General features: G+C 33.0%; 1 protein-coding gene across 5 annotated transcripts in view; it reads left to right on the forward strand.

Moving 5' to 3' along the window:
• Positions 1-17,537, forward strand: part of CSMD3 (CUB and Sushi multiple domains 3) — a 1,092,836-nt gene that overhangs the window by 811,073 nt on the left and 264,226 nt on the right. For all 5 annotated transcript variants that reach the window (XM_088798979.1, XM_088798980.1, XM_088798981.1 and 2 more), the window contains 3 exons: positions 2,266-2,457; positions 10,591-10,729; positions 14,308-14,495. In XM_088798979.1, coding sequence (XP_088655105.1) covers positions 2,266-2,457; positions 10,591-10,729; positions 14,308-14,495 — 519 coding nt within the window. The remainder of the gene's footprint in view (positions 1-2,265; positions 2,458-10,590; positions 10,730-14,307; positions 14,496-17,537) is intronic.

The following is a 17,537-nucleotide window of genomic DNA, read 5'->3' on the forward strand; positions in this document are numbered from 1 at the left end:
TGTGATCACTTCTGTTATTTCTGCTTGCTTTTACATGATGTTGGCTTATGTATACATGCCACCAATATCCTTTTTTTTCTAAGTTCTTTAAGTGACATGGTCCTCTTGATTTCTACACAACTTTGAGTCAGAATATTGCAGTACTATGTGTAGATTCTCTGGTTTCTTTGTTGTTGTGTGTGTATTAGAGAGATGAACTATAAGAAATATGTTGGATGAATTAACAGATTGATTAATCCATTCATCTGTCTACCTCTCTACATGTGTATCTACCTACTAAGGGATGCATACAATTCAATCTGTTAATCAGTACCACCACTATACAAAACAATGTGATGTCTGTTCAGTTCTATTTGTGTCTGTTCATTTCTTCTTTGTATTCTTAGCACATAGCACAATGCCTAGAATATATTAAATTAGTAAGTGAATGAATGAATGAATGTCAGTTATGTGTCTGTAATCCAGCAGTTTGTGTCATTAATATGCAATTTAAAACATAATTTGTACAAGTGCTGAATTCTACATTATAAATATAGTTTAACAACAGTTTAAATGGAAATTTTAATAGCTTCTTTGTCTTGATACTTAATTGGCATATGCTTTAGGGTAAATCTACTTTGTGATCATTTAAAATAATATATTGTTCCATTAACCAGAATAATTAGAGTTAACTATTATTAAATGTGTGATGTACTGTGTATGGAAGAATGATTACGTTACTATAGTCTCAAACTACTCTCTTGTCACATTTTTAACTTTTTAATTTTTAGATAATTTTAGATTTACATGCAGGTGTAAGAAATGTTATAGATAGTGCCTCTATACTGTTCACCCAGTTTCCTCCAGATAACTTCTTGCATAACTATAGCATGATCTCACAAGAAAATTGACATTGATAGGATTCACCGATCTTATTCAGATTTTACTAGTTTTACATATACTCATTTGTGTATTTGTGTTTATTTAGCTCTATGTAGGCTTGTATGACCACCACCCCCACAGTCAAGATGCAGTACAGTTCCATCACAAGGATCCCTCATGTTACTCTTTTGTAGCCAGTCACCTTCTTCTATCCCCTCCCCCGACAACCTCTGATAACCACTAATCTGTTTTTTCCAACCTCAGTTTTGTCACTTCAAGAAAGTTAACTTTACTAACCATTGTCACCCCAATAAACTAAAAAAATAAAAAAATAAAAATAAAGTTACAATAAATTAAAAAAAACAAATTACATGTAGAGTCAACCAGTATGTATGTAACCTTTTCAAATTATATTTTTTCACTTATCATAATTCCCTTCAGATTCATCCAAGTTGTTGTATCATTATTATTATTATTATTATTATTTTTTATTGCTGAGTAATATTCTATGGTATGAATGTACCACAGTCAGTTTAATCATTCACCTTTTGAAAGGCATTTGTGTTCCTAATTTCCAACTATTACAAATAAAGCTATGTGCATCTGTGTTCAGTTTTTATGTAAACATGTTTTCATTTATCTGGGGTAAGTGTGCAAGAGTGCAGTTATTGGATTGTATGGTAAGGCCATGTTTAGTTTTGCAAGGAACTACCATACTTCTTTTTAGAGTAGCTATACCATCTTACATTATCACCAACAATGTATGAGTGATTTAGTTTTCTCCAGAATCTTGTCACCATTTGGTGTTACCAGGTTGTTGTTGTTTTTTGTTTGTTTTTCATTTTTGTTTGTAGCTGATCTGATCGGTACGTAGTGCTATCTCATTGTGATTTTAATTTGCATTTCCCTAATGGCTAATAATGTTGAACATCTTTTCATGTGCCATGGTATCCTCTTCACTGAAATGTTTTTTATTTATTCTGTAATTTGATTTTTTTTCTTTTTTCACAGCTGAGTTTTAAGAGTTCTTTATATATTCTAGATACAAATCCTTCGTGGAATATATCCCATGCAAACATGTTCACCCATTACCCATTCTGCAACTTTCTTTTCATCCTGGTCACGGTGTCTTTCACAGAGCATTTACTAATTTTAACTAAATCTATTGTTTAGCTACTAAAATATCATGCCCCTCCTTGAAATAAGTTAGCATTCAAATTATTTTACAACAACAACAACAAAATAAAGTATTTATTGTGCAGACATTTAAAATTGCCCCAGCAGTTTTTAAGTTAATTTTCTAAAAGCGCATCAATACATGAAACATGCTAAACAATAAGGTCTGGACTTAGGGATTGATTTTGGTACCATCAAAACTGAACATTTGTTTCTATCTTTTGATAGGCTCCGTTGCCACTGCGTGTCGTGATCCAGGTGTTCCCATGAATGGAACTCGAAATGGGGATGGACGAGAACCTGGGGACACTGTTGTTTTTCAATGTGACCCAGGATATGAGCTTCAAGGAGAGGAAAGAATAACCTGCATTCAGGTAGAAAATCGATACTTCTGGCAGCCCAGCCCACCAGTCTGTATAGGTATGAATTAAAAAACAACTAAAATTTTATGCAAGTATAAAAAATGGTTAAAAATGTGCATTGTTATCGTTAATTAAGAACAATATTCTAGAATAGGTATCTATATGGAGTTCAAGATTTCAGAGGTCTATGAACCACTGAAAAAAGTACAAAATTTTACATGATTGTTATTTTTCTCCTGAAGAAGTGTCCATAATTTTATTAGAGTCTCAATGGTTTTATGATACTTTTAAAAAAAGTTAAGAATTGAAGCTCTTGAAAACTCCTGATTTTCCCTTATCTACTATATGAATGTAGTTATTCACTGCTTTTAATATTTGTAGAGAAGATTCAGACTCTACATATTAAATGAGCCTTATTGATCTTTTCTCTACAATGGTTATTTCTTCTAAGAAATAAAATTTTATCAGAACTTGTGTTTGACTTTCAAAATTTTGACTTTTTGTTCAATTCATGTGTTCTAAAGGAATATCAGTTCGTATTTTGATGATCTAAGGATTTGCAGTAGCTTGCTCCATACTTCGTACTGTCTACCTTGTATCTCCATGCTCTGTTCTTGAATCCCCTACTTAGACTCTAGAAAATTACAATATGTATTATTTATCTTTAGGTCTGAGAAAAATTTAGAAATACCACCTTTGGAATAAACCAGTGAGAAAACCTGCTATATAATCTTTTTTTTAAATGTCATTAGATGTTTCATATTAAACTAGTTTAATCTCAAACCTTTCACCTGAAGTGTTTTAGAATTCGTCTCATCTTGAATTTATAACACATTTTGACCAAAGTATGTTGTCTGTACTCAAAATTGTGTTTCTCTACATATTCTCTTTCTTACTACACTGGAAGCAACTGGAGAGAAGATTCCATTGCTTGTTCATCATTGTGTTACTTATAATATTTAGCACAAGAAAAATGAGCACATTTAGGAGAGAAAGCCTTACTTTTATTTACATATATCCAACTCATAAATACATTTAAATAATCATTCATAGTATTGTTATGTTTTTGTGTTTTTGTTTTTGTTTTCTTTTAACTCAAATGGTAATAAGAAAGAAAAAAAAAAGAGAAAAAAAATGGTAATAAGAAAAGAGCATTTAGTACCTCAGTCAGAAGTAAACAAACTCAAGGACTCAATTATTTAGATTGTTTTTTACCCCACCTTGTAACTTCTTATGCAAGAGTTGCAAACTCAAACTTTCTGTTTTTTTCAGTGTTTCCTAGGCATTGTTCTCGACATCGGAGAACACACACACAGAAACACACCCAAAAGCTCAAACCAGCTAGCCAGGGAACAGTCAATTCTAGACTTCTGTGGAAAATGTGGCAGATGACAAGGGGCAATCATATGAAAGATATTTTTTGTTTTAATTACAAAATAAGGGCATAGCTTGGTCTAGTTCAGATTTAGCTGTACCTTGCTTTATACTTCATTAATTCTGTTTAGACTTCTTCATCTACCATTGCAAGATTCTAAATCATCAAATATTAATTAATTTATATTTACCATAACTTTAACTCATAAATAAAGAAAAATACCGTTAAGAAACATTTTCAAAGAAAAAAAAGACTGAAACAATGTTTTCATTTGTTTGTTTACTACTCAGTTAACCTAACAAAGTCCCATTAAATTAAAATGCCACATTCCAATTAATTGGAATTTGACTGAGTATGTCATAAAGAGAATCTTTTTAAAAGAGGAAATGTTAAAACAGTACAGACTTGCTGTGACCTTCTTGCTTTATTGTGATTATTGGACCTGGTTAAAGGGTGCTGCTTATTAGAATTATCGGGTAGGCTATCTTGTATCAAGTGTTTTTATGTTTAGTATCCTAAAATATTGAACAGCTTTATACTGAAATTCTAGAAAATACTAAATTACAAAACATAAAGAATTAAAGAGTTTTGAGATAAGCTGTTACAAAATTCCATTTAAAGATAAGACTTTAGCTAGCCAGTCCTAATTCTAGGGAAAAAAAAAAAAGTTGAACAGTAAATCAGACTTAAATCGAGCAGGTTGGGGAAAGTTCTTACACGGATTATGATGATGTGTATTATTTTTTGGTAGGAAAAGATAGCTTGAAGAGAGGATATGCATTAGAGCTTCTCTGAGGAAGAAAATAACCTAAAAATAAAATGTCTGAAAAATTGCTAAGACTGCAAGAAGCTTGACCTCTGAAACTGATAAGAAAGAACTCCATGATTGGAAACACTGTGCCAAAGATTAAACCCTGAACTTTTTAGAAACTCCATAAGTCTGTCTCAGACCCTGGAGCGTAAAGCAGTTTGCTTGCATGTAGAAGTAGTCAGCCTTATAGCAAGTATCAAACAGAAGGACATCACAGTTAAGAGAATTAATATAGAATTCATTCCAACAAAATTGACAGTGTGAAGATGACGTTGACAGTGCCAGAAGGAAAGTAGCAGCTCTCATTATGAAGATAAAGACATTAGTGTGGGTAGGCTGTTGAGAAAGACAATAAACAAATAAAACTTAGTTGGGGTGAAAAAATTAAGAAGATTGTAAAACAATTATCGATAGTTGCCTGTATAACTGCCTCACAAGAAACTATCTCCAGAACAAATCATTAGTGTCAGAATTCCGTAGAACCTAACTGAAACTTTAATTCATAAATCTATTTGACTTAAGGGGAGTTTTATTCTAAATGCTTTATGGTTAGATGCATAAATAAATGTTTTCCAAATGGTATTTAAAGTTTGGTATATTTAAGGCAAAGAAAATTTTCTTTATTCGCAGAGTGTTTGGGATATACAAATGTCAGATAATGTCTTTGTTTGTCCTAATGGCTTTTGTAGATTTTCAGAATCAACTACGGTAAGGAAATACAGCAGATGTCAATGTAGGAAACATCCAAACCTATAGAGAAGTTTTGAGTTTATTTGAGCCAAACTGATGACATATGCCAGGGGGCAAGATCTCAAATGCTCCGGAGAGTAACAGTTTTGTAACTTCTTATATGCATTTGAAATTAAGGAGGGACCATAAGGAAGATTACATGGGGCTCAGAAAAAGAGCAAGGCAGGACTGGATTGCAGGATAGTTAACAAGTTTTATGCTCTCTTGAGGGTTAATACCCCCTCCAGGGGTATTACTTCTGGCCTTTCAAAGGTGTGTTAACCTAGATGCACAAGGACAATGACAGGGCTGGCTTTAAACCTTTCACTAAAGAAGTTATAGTCCTGGGGTGTGACTGCCCACCATGACCTGCCCAGCTAGGAATTTATGATCAGATCAACCTGTGAGGTTACTTTCCATAGAGCCCCTTTTGCCATCCACACAGGAAATCCTTGACAAATAATTTAAATAATAGAATTAAAATAATTTTTAGAGCATCTTATACCCAAATAATATAATCATGGAAAATATCCACTAAAATACTTAAAAATATATGCAATAGAGTTTCCTATATCTTTTATGAGACAGGATTAACACACATAAATGTATATATGGATGTGTGCACGTGTAAAAAATGTCTAACAATAAAAAAGGCAAATGTTCCCTGTGAAAAATAAGGAAAATTGAAACAAACAGTACCCTACCATGCTTCTCCAAATTACATCATCCCACTACTTTAGCATGTGAAAAAAAACACAGAGAACACTTTGCTATCAGTTCTGTCTTTTATGCATATATATACATATATATTTGCTATTATTACACATTTCTAGTTTTTTTTTCAAATTCACATAAGATTTTTCAAGTTCCAAAGGCAAAATATGCTATTTATATCAAAACTCATACTACAAATTAGATCATATGTTCATCTATAGTCATCTTAACTATCTTCAAAATAAATACAAAGACCCACCAGCAATTCCACAAACATTTATGGAATGCATCGTATGTGCTCAATACCAGGTATAAAATAAGATATATGACACAGTCTTTATCTTATAGATTAGTCATGAATGCAGGCACCTTAATGGAATCTTTAAATACAATATGGCAAGGGAAATAATGAAGATAGACAGAGGTGTCTCCAGATTGGTTTGGAGAGAGTTTAAACAGATACCAGGTTGGAAATTTTCAGGAACACTTCCTAGAGCCAAAATGAATATTGAAACATAAGAGTTATATAAATGTAGAAAGGAAAAGACATTTCAGGTAGAAGGAATTGTATGGGCAAAGACATGGAAGTAATAGGAACTATAAGCAGTTCGATAGTATTTGCATGTACATGATGTGTCTATAGTGGTAGTTGAATTAATTGGAAAGGTTGCAGGGGTCAGGTCATAAAAGCTCTGCTAGAGTTGAGGCATTATCTTTTAGGCGATGTGAAACAACTGCGGAATTACATGCATGGGCATAGTATGATTAGATGTTTTCACTGGGGGAAAGACGAATTGGAGGAACCTAGAGGTGTGGGGAAAAAGAAGTGATTGCAGTAATTCTGGAAACAGACAAAATCAGATCTAGAAATATGGTAGTAGCCATGGAAAGAAGAGGTGAGTTGAAAAATATCTATGAGGACCTGTGAAGTAGAGTCTTGGTAGTTGTTTCTTGATGGATTAGATACAAGCATTCAATGAAGAAAAGGGAAGAATCTTATGCCTAGCTTAGGAATATAGGTGGATGATTACCATTAATCAAACAATTTGGGAACCCAAAAGAAGGAACAAAATTGAATTGAGGTTTGGATATGTTGAATATTCTGTGTTTGATATACTGATGGGCTATCAGGAAGTGATAACCAGTAAACATTTGGGCATATAAATTAGAATTAAGCAGAGATCTGATGGAGAAGATAGGAAAAAGGAGTCATCAGTGCATAAATGGAAAATAAAGTCAAATAGTAAATATGGTCAACAAGGAAGAATGTAATAGAGTGAAAATTAGACACAACTAGGTGAGTAAATCAGGAAAATACCAAAATTATAAGAGGAAGTGAAAGAATAAACACTTGGCAGTAAGAAGCCTATATGAAGACACTAGAAGAAAATTAGAAGTGGAGTTCCAAAAACAAGGAGAGTGAATTTAAAGTGAAAGTCAACAGTTAAGAATGACTACAGAGATACAAAGAAAAAGATAAAGGAAGAAAAGTCGCCATTATATTAGTCAACACAAAAGTCATTTCAGTGTGCAGACAAGTTGCTGAGGGAGATACAGCAATGGCTGGAGAGAGAATGAATTGAAAAAGACCACATAAAAATATCTGGATCCCTAAGCAACAAAAAGGTGATTGTGTCTCTCTAAACATAATTTAAAATAAAAATAAGTTTTCTCAGGATGAATACTTGGGTGCTCTTCTTTGGAATATAAGAAACTGTTTTCCCCCCATGATGACCTGCTTTACTAATCATGCCAGCCAACTGGAGGTAAATACAACACATAGGTGAAGAAAGAGACAATGGGACTAGACCTTTTCAAAAGACGGAATTGTAAAATAAAGTATAGGAAATAAGTAAGGAGAGACTATGATTAAAAAATAATCATTGCAGGGTTGGGGTGGAGGATGGGGAGTGCTGTGACAGGGAGAGCGATGCATCCTTTAAGTGAAATAAGTCAGACAGAGAAAGACAGACACCATGTGATTTCACTTCTATGTGGAATCTAAAAAAAACAAAATAAATGAACAAGCAAAACAGAAACAAACTCATAGATATAGAGAACAAACTGATGGTTGCCAGATGTAATGGGTTTGGGGGCTGGGTGACAAAGGTGAAGTGATTAAGAAGTATAAATGGGTAGTTACAAAATAGTCATGGGGATGTAAATTACAGCATAGGGAATATAGTAATAACTATATTCTATATAATTACAGTAATATTGTAATAACTAAGTGTGGTACCAGGTGGGTACTAGACTTATCAGGGGGAATCACTTCATAAATTATGTCTAACCACTATGCTATACACCTGAAATTAATATAAAGTAATAATGTAAACTGTAATTGAGGGAAAGGAAAAAAAAAAAACTCTACAAGCATCTCAAGGGTTAGGTAAAAAGGATTTTTTTTTTCTTTTTTAGAGAGTACACAAAGCTAGAATAAACCTAGCCTTTTATTGGGGGAAGTGGGATGAAAATGTGGCCACATGGGCTAGAAGACCAGTGAATGTTGTACTCTCAGTCCAGCCTATCCCAAGCAGGGGTTGTGTGCTGGCTCAAGGCTGAGGGTGTTCCCAAGTTCAGGAGAATAGAGGAAGGAGAGAAATTTAACTAAAGTTTGGTTACAGGCATTTTATTCTAATTGATCAGTGAGGAGAAGCAGTTCAGATAAACCTCTGAATCAAATAGTGGAAATTTGCAGGGACTCTGTCTGGTCTTGTCATAGGAAAATGAGGTGGGTTTATTTAAGGGATCCTATCTAAGGCATGATAAGACATATGGGGAGGGGTGGTTCCTGTGAGCTCATTTAACCAAACACAAAATGGTGAGGGGATTTCTTAACTATCGGGTACAATTCAACATTTGCAGTTGAAAAAAAAAAAAAAAAAAAAAGGTGAAAGGAAATAGGTCATAGAGAATTTTGTTTTATTTTTAGGATGAAAGAGGCTTGAGCATGTCTATGGACAAAGGGGGAGAAACCAGAGAGAGTAAAGGAGATAAATGAACAAAGATTATGGAGAAGAAAGAGGGATTATATGACCAGATTAAGGGTGTTGGTGTTACCCTGCTTAATAGAAGGGACTCTTGCTCCTCTGATTGTAGAAATATTCAAGAGGCATTGAGAGTTGAAAAGGGAGGACTACAGAAGTGAGATGTTTTATGTCTAATCATTTGATAAGATACCACAAAAATATACAGGTGATAGGTAAGCAATGGTAAATCAATTAAGTCGGAGCAAATAAATATTCCCCACAGAGTAGGAGCTGAGGTCATCTGCTATGACGGAGTCACTGAGGCAAGGGTATATAGGAGCATGGAGAAAGGTAATAGTGGGCACCCATAATTTGGAGAACAAAAATTACCCAACAGTAATGATGATTTTGTATATCTAGACTCAGGCAAAGAACGGAGATCTGCTTTGTTGACAGAACCAAAATTCTCCTCCTTCCCAAGCCAGTTTTATTCTGTCAAAAGAATTCAGCATGCCTTATAACTGAATGGTAAAATGTATCTGAGTAAATAATTTTTAAAGAATGTTGATGAGCTGATTATGTGTAGGAGACATCAGGAGATCATGAGCATCTCTCTCTCTGTCTCTCTGTCTCTCTCTCTGTCTCTCTCTCGTATTTATAGCCTCACTCCACCACCGTGGACCTCCATATCTTAATTTCTCTATTTTTCTGAAGCTGGCTTCTATCTATCTATCTATCATCTATCTATCTATCTATCTATCTATCTATCTATCTATCTATCTATCTATCTATATTATGATAAACTCTGTTTTAACAGACCTCAACAATAATCCCCTAAATAATTTTTCTCTCAATTTCACTAATAATTTTTGAGACTTTTCATTGAAGTGCTATAGAAACCTTTGTTTGGAGATAAAATAATAATTGTAATAACTGTCCATTTTTATTAACAAGTTAAGCAACTAACTAGAATTTAGGAATATCCCACCTAGCACTCAATATAAGAGGATTTTATTGTAAAGTGCTGTAGGTTCTCAGATAAGTATCTGTTCTTACTCATTGACTATATCAAAGTCTCTTCCTTCGTAAATACATTTTTTTAAAAAAAGGTGCCAGGGAGGGTGTAAAAATGAGCCAAATAGCTCATACCCTATCATTCTATTTATTATTTGAGGTTTTGTTTTGCTTTGTCTTGTTTCTTACTTTCCTGGTAAGCTTCAGATTTTTTTCCTTTTTTTTTTTTCTTTTTTAGTAAACATGGGGAAACCGTCTCTACCCCTCTTCTCAATGCTTTTCTTGTACATGAAAAAAAAAGATTAGTAATAGAAAGGGGGATAAGTATATATGTAGTTTTTTTTCATGTCTTTTGAAGCCAGTAAAGGAGGTAAATTCAATACATTCATATGCGATGTAAGTATTTAATATTTTAATGGTCTTTCTTGAAAAACAAGGCAATATGCAAGCATGGAGTGGTATAAAACAGTCAGGTCTGTACAAAACTTCATAATCCTTTTTAGAAAACTTTTTTTTACAAATATGGATAGCTGATAATTTTTGTTAATCACTTAATGGGTTTTCTTTGTTTGTTTAAAGCACCCTGTGGAGGCAATTTAACAGGATCTTCTGGCTTTATTCTTTCGCCAAACTTCCCTCACCCATATCCCCACAGCAGGGACTGTGACTGGACTATCACTGTCAACGCAGACTATGTAATCTCCTTGGCATTTATCAGGTGAGTGCCTGAAAAATCTTTTTGCCATTTGCTTTAGTGTTTGCTTAGGCAAATTTTTATTTCTATACATGATACTTTTGTTATTGTTTACAAATTCCAATACTAATACTTTGCAATCAGCTGTTAACAAAGCCTTGTGTAATAGCAGAGAAGCCAGTGCAGTTCTGAAGCTAGTGGGTGAGCATCTTCAACAGATTCCAGTGTAAAGGAAACACGTTAATGATCCAGTGGTTTTAGACTCTCATGAAACATGATCTCTTTATAACCTTTCCTCCCTCCCTGTATTTACCTTCCCTGCTTCAAAAAATTCTTTTTTCCTGAAATTCAAGATTAAAAGGTCAGTACTTCAAGGATTTTTTTTCTCCCATATGTGCAGCACTCAAAATCTTTTTGAAGCTTCTAAATATCCACATGTGCAGCACCACCATTGGGTTTGGGAAGATATATGATCTACTTACCACCTTTTCTGGTGGTCTTATTAAATCAAGCTGACAAAGAAGACTTTGATGGACAATTTCTGAATTTCTCAGCAGAACTTGTTTTCATGATAGAACTTTCCATGGGAGCATTTTAAAATTTACATTTGTTGTTTAGCCCTGTAGTTAATGGCAGGGTTAGCTTAGAACTGCAGTAGTGGAGGATGCAGCTTGTTGTGTGGGAAAGGACGCAGCTGAGTTTGAGTCCTAGCTCTGCCCCTGTCATCTGTGTTACTTTGGGTAGATTATTTGATTAAACCTGTGTTTTCTCACATGTAGCTAACAGCTGTTATCACAAAACCTGGCCTGTCTCTTCCCCTTAGGATTTCAATGGGAGTTTTAGGTACCAGCAAATCAAAGAGTTCTTAGTAGAAATGTTACTAATCTTCAGTGTCCAAGGCTGATGTTCATGGGCGATAGTAACACAACCCCTCTTTCTCCTAGTGTGTTAAAGCTACTTGGTGTTTATGTAAAATATCAACCTGAAATACGCATTTTTTTCTAATATATTGAAGCTAGATTTTTAAAAAATTACACAAAAGATAGTCTGAACCCATGAAAACTTTAAAAAGTGTAAATATGTGGAATTTTTATTTCTATAATTTGTAACATTACATTGATAATTGGCAATAATAAAGCAACAATGATGATAATGTTAGTTATATGCCAGGAACCAGTTATAACACAACTTCCTGAGATATGTATTACTATTATTCCTCTTTTTTTCAGTTGAGGAAATGCCGGTACTGACATTAGAAATGATAAAATGTATGATACAGTGCTTAGTTTACTTATAAAGTTATTCTAGTGAGAAAATGAGTGATAGAAGAGTACATTACATGAAGTGCATGACCTAAACTTGATTTCCAGCTATGTGTCATCACGTGACCTTAAGGAGACCACTGACATTTCAGGGCCTTTGTGTACTCAGTGGGACAATAGAAATGATAACCCATTCCTTATAGCACAGGGTTATTGACAAGACTATGTTAATTTTTATGAAAGCGGCTTGTAAAATAGAATACACTATTCAAATGTACTGTCCAGTTTTCAGGGAAAATAATCATATATATTGCGAAGATTCTAAGATTTCCTAGAAAAAAGAAGTTTTTGTTTTATTATCATTTTGGAAGAAGTTAAAAATCAATATTTTGAAGTTTTTGTTTAACCCCACGGTAGAATTAAAAAGAAATGCACCGCAATCCATTGTTAAGTAAACATTTGGCCTGCCAAGGATCATACATACTGCTATATCACTCACAAAGCACTCATTTCTAGTGATTCTCACAACAGTGAGATAGATAAGGAAGTTGTAATTCTCATGAAATCTTAATGTTGAAAGAGATGAAGTTCAGAAAGGCTGTGTTTTATCCCAGGCCAACTGTACCATGTTTCCCCGAAAATAAGACTGGCAGGACAATCAGCTCTAATGGGTTTTTTGGAGCAAAAAGTTAATATAAGACCTGGTTTTATTTTACTGTAATATAAGGCCGGGTCTAATATAATAATATATATATATATATATATATATATATATATATATAATACTATAATATAATATAATACAGTGTCTTATATTAATTTTTGCTCCAAAAGATGCATTAGAGCTGATTGTCTGGCTAGGTCTTATGTTCGGGGAAACATGGTACTAAATAAAGAAATAAGGCCTTATCCTCTGATTTCTGCTATAGTACAGCAAAATTTACCAAAATTTAGACCTCACATACACTGAAAAGTTTAAGAGCAATTAATTGAATTAGTCTTGTGAAACTACTGAATAAATTGAAACAAAATATAGCAATTTTTTCACGTTACAGTTTCTTATAAATGGAAAGGTTGGGAATCTCTGAATTATCCCAGTGGTTTTCCACCACATTTTATGTACAAGTACGCTAGCTGGGTTCCTCTTCCTTATACACACATAAAGGATTAGAATTGTTGTGGAAACTGAACCTTTTTAAATCCAGTAGATTTGGAAGTAATATCTCTTAGCTAACAAGTTTCTTACTTAGATGCAAAGATGATAAAACTTAACAAAATAATTTCTATGCTGATGCATGTTTAACAATGACAAGGTTTACTGGTTTTATTTGTTGACTTTTTTTAATGACCCAATTGATGCCATTCTTTCCTCTGCCACAATATGAACTAGGTAACAGACAAATGATTGCATGTCTTTTGCCTTCTAAATATGTAGGTTTTATAGTCATTATGGGACAATTTTCATAGTTTTGAAAGTTGTTAAGACAAGTTCATTATGCAAATTATGCAATATTAAGATATTGATTTGAATAACTTGCATGCTAAAAGGTTCTTATTCACACATTATTTAATTTTGACATATAGTGTATTGGTTTGATTTCTCCTACATTAAGTTATAAAAGAAGAAACTATATTTACTTTCAGGAAAAATAATACCTAATACAATGTGCAGTGCAGTGCTTCATTTGAGTAATTAAAATGCAAATTCTGTATTTCAAACTTCTGTTTGAATCTAATATGCAGAATAGAATTTTAAAACAGCAAAACTGCTTATAAATTTTGAAATTCAGGGCAAATAGTACCATTGACAAAGAAAGAGGTTGCATTTTCTGATGCAAAATATGTGAATGAAAAATTTTAACAATAGATATTGTCCTCCACATTTTACTAACATAAAGTAACTTACATAAGGATATATAGCTTCACAAGGGGAGAAGCAAGGCTTAAACCTACATTTCTGACTCCCAACCCTATACCCTTTCATCAACTAAACTGTCTGCCTTAACAATCATTTGTATTCCCTGCAGATACAATACCAACTTAAAAATATTTGAAAATACCAAGATGTATTTTTTTTCCACTACTGATTTGATATTCATATTCAGTGTGTTGTTGCCAGGCAAATTTTTGGGTTAACTTATTTTGACAGAATCTGTTGTTATTTTTAAAGACATTGAGTGAATCAATATGTAATTATATGACTTCAGATTATTACCTTACCAATAACCATTCCACTACTCTCTCTCCCTTTTTTTTGTTTTCTGTTTGTTTTTGTGTTGTTGTGTTTTTGTTTTTGTTTTGTTTTTTTTTTGTGTGTGTGTGTGTGGTTTTAATTTTCAGTTTCAGCATAGAACCAAACTATGACTTCCTGTATATATATGATGGACCAGATAGTAATAGCCCACTAATTGGAAGTTTTCAAGACAGCAAGTTACCAGAGAGAATAGAAAGCAGCTCAAATACCATGCATTTGGCTTTTCGGAGTGATGGATCTGTTAGTTACACTGGATTTCATTTAGAATATAAAGGTAAATATGAATATTTGATTATAACTGCATGATTTAAATTGTGAGTATTTTATACAGGAGGATAATTTTGTATTGGCCATTGTCAGTGGTTAGTTATATGTGCATTTCTTAGTGCGGCCTACCTACAATTCATCTCATGAAAGAGCTCCCACTGTAGACTTTTTCTATCAGTAAGAAGGAAATTAACATTTCCCTAATTACTACCAAAGGAAATGTATCAGCAAACAAATTAGCAATTTAGTATACTCTGAGAGTTGGCTGAAACCACAAAATATTAAAAAAAAACAAAAACTCATTTTTGTGAAGCTGAAGATTCAATTAAATATCTTTTATTCAGAGACTACACACAGTGATAAAGAGAACAAAGTACCATGATAATTATATTTCAGAAAATGTCTAAAGATATTTAAATGTGTCAATATTTAAAGTAGGGAGAATAAAATACAGCAAAAATTACAATATTTTTGAATATTTTTGCATTTAAATGAATCAATATTACAATGCCTATGGATGTTTATAAATATATTTTTGTTAAGTTTTATACTCAAGGACTATAAGAACAAATTAGATCCTAGTTGTTTAAAGTTAATTTTTTTTTCAGTAATTGAGTCCATAAAGGACATACTGATAATTCATCTCAAGTTATCAAGTAAGTTCTGAAAGTACATATTTTTGCATTTGTCATGGGATGAGGGGTTTGTCTCTTCAGAGCTATCAAAAGAAATCAGGATAAATTCCACGACTTCACATAGCGTGTGCTAAGGAAGGTTTTTTTAGGGAAAGGAAAAACTCACAAGTCAGCAAGATACATATGCTTAGAGCCCTCCAATATCCCCATCATTCCTTGGAAATGCATGCCAGGCATCGGCTGGATATGGATGTGGTGTGGATTTCATCCCAATAGGAAGGTTGAGAACTTTATGGGTCTCTCACCTGACAGAGCAAAGTAAGAAAATGGCCTTTCAATGGGAGAATATACACGTTGCTTGATACCAGACAGTGAGCATTTGGGGTACCAGTATTTATTGGGGCTGTCTGCAAATGCTAGCTGCTCCAAAAACAGGGGATCCTGGGGAAGCTTCAACCTTGTGATTGTGGACTAGGAAACATTGCTCTTGTGGAAAGTTGAGTTTGAGCACTCTATCAATTTATTTAATTGAAAGAGGCTCCCCACATTATATCCCAGGATCCAGCTAGGTGTCAATCCAGGCAAACCACAATGAGCATACAAGTTTTAGGTAGCCCTACTTTTTTCATGACAGTACCCTCCTAACTGTATTTGGTGCTTATGTTTCCCATATATGTATACTTGTATATATTTTTATATTTTCCATCATATACATATCCTTCATCCTATTTTCATAATTTTTGAAATTTTCTTCATGCACATATACTTGTGAAAAATTTTCCCTTTACATTGTTTTTGAGATTTATCAATTATAGAGACATGTAGCTTTAGTTTATTAATTTATTTACGATATTCCATCATATGACTGTATCACAGTTAATGTATAAATTATTCTGATAGGCAATTATTAGGTTGGTGCAAAAGTAATTGCAGTTTTTACAATTATTTTTAACCTGTTATACAGCAATTACTTTTGCACCAAGCTAATATGTTTCAGTTTTTCACTACCAGAAATGAATCATGATGAAATGAACATTTTTTTACCTGCCTTCTTGAATTTGTCTGTGAGAATTTCTCTATGATACCTATATACCTAGAAGTGGGATTATTTGGTCAAAGGGTATGAACCTCTTGAATCTAATTCTGTATTGCCAAAGCACTCTCAGAAGAGGTTTACCAACTTATATTCTCTGCAGCAGAGGAAGTGTTTCAGAAACTCCACACTTTTTTATTGAGATACAATTGACATATATAACATTGTATTAGTTTTAGATGCACAACATAATGATTTGATATATGTATATATTGCAAAATGATTATCACAAGTTTAGATAGCATCCATCACAACACCTAGTTACAATTTTTTTTCTTGTGATGAGAACTTTTAACATCTACTCTTTTAGCAACTTTCATATATACAATAGCATACTAGCTAGAGTCATCATGGTGTACATTTTATCCCTAGCAGGACTCATCTTATGACTGGAAGTTTATACCTTTTGATCACCTTTACCTATTTTACCCACCCTGGCCTCTGGCACCCACCAATCTGTCCTCTGTATCAATGAGTTTGTTTTGTTTTCATATTCCACATATAAGTGAGTTTATACAGTATTTGTCTTTTCTGTCTGACTTATTTCACATAGCATAATGTCCTAAGGTTCATCTGTGTTTTCACAAATGGCAGGATTTCCTTCTTTTTGTGGCCGAACAATATTTCATTGCATTTGTGGAATATATATATATATATATATATATATATATATATATATATATACACACACACATATACACACACACACATTATATATATATATATATTCCGTATAAAATACATGTATATATAAATATATGTATATATATATATACATATATATGTATATATACATATATTTTATACATTGTGTGATATATATGTATAATATATATTATATATACATATATATCTCACAATTTCTTTATTCATGCAACTGTCAATTGGCACTTATGTTTTTAACATGTCTTGGCTATTGTGAATAATGCTGCAGCTAACATGGAGGTACAGATATCTTTTTAAGATACTCAACATTTTTGAAAAACCCACTGAATTTTTACACTTGAAAGTTGTCAGTCTTATGGGTTTAAATGTTATCTCATTGTTATTTTTATCGCCATTTCCCTTATTACTATTAAGTTGAGCACCGTTTTCCTTTCATACATACTGAGGTTTCATTTTTGTAAATTGCATATTACCATTGTCACACATTTTTCCAGCCATTTGTCTGTTTATTTTATTTATAGGAAATCTTTTTAGTATTGTGAATATTATACCTTTATCTGTTATCTATGTGGTTGTAAATATTTTGCCACCATCTTTGGCAAGTGATTTCACTTTATTTCTGGTTTCTTTTGCTGTACAAACGTTTGAAAATCAA

This window comes from Rhinolophus sinicus, chromosome 6 (assembly GCF_057876585.1).
Source record: "Rhinolophus sinicus isolate RSI-liver-muscle chromosome 6, RSI-T2T, whole genome shotgun sequence".
NCBI lineage: Eukaryota > Metazoa > Chordata > Mammalia > Chiroptera > Rhinolophidae > Rhinolophus > Rhinolophus sinicus.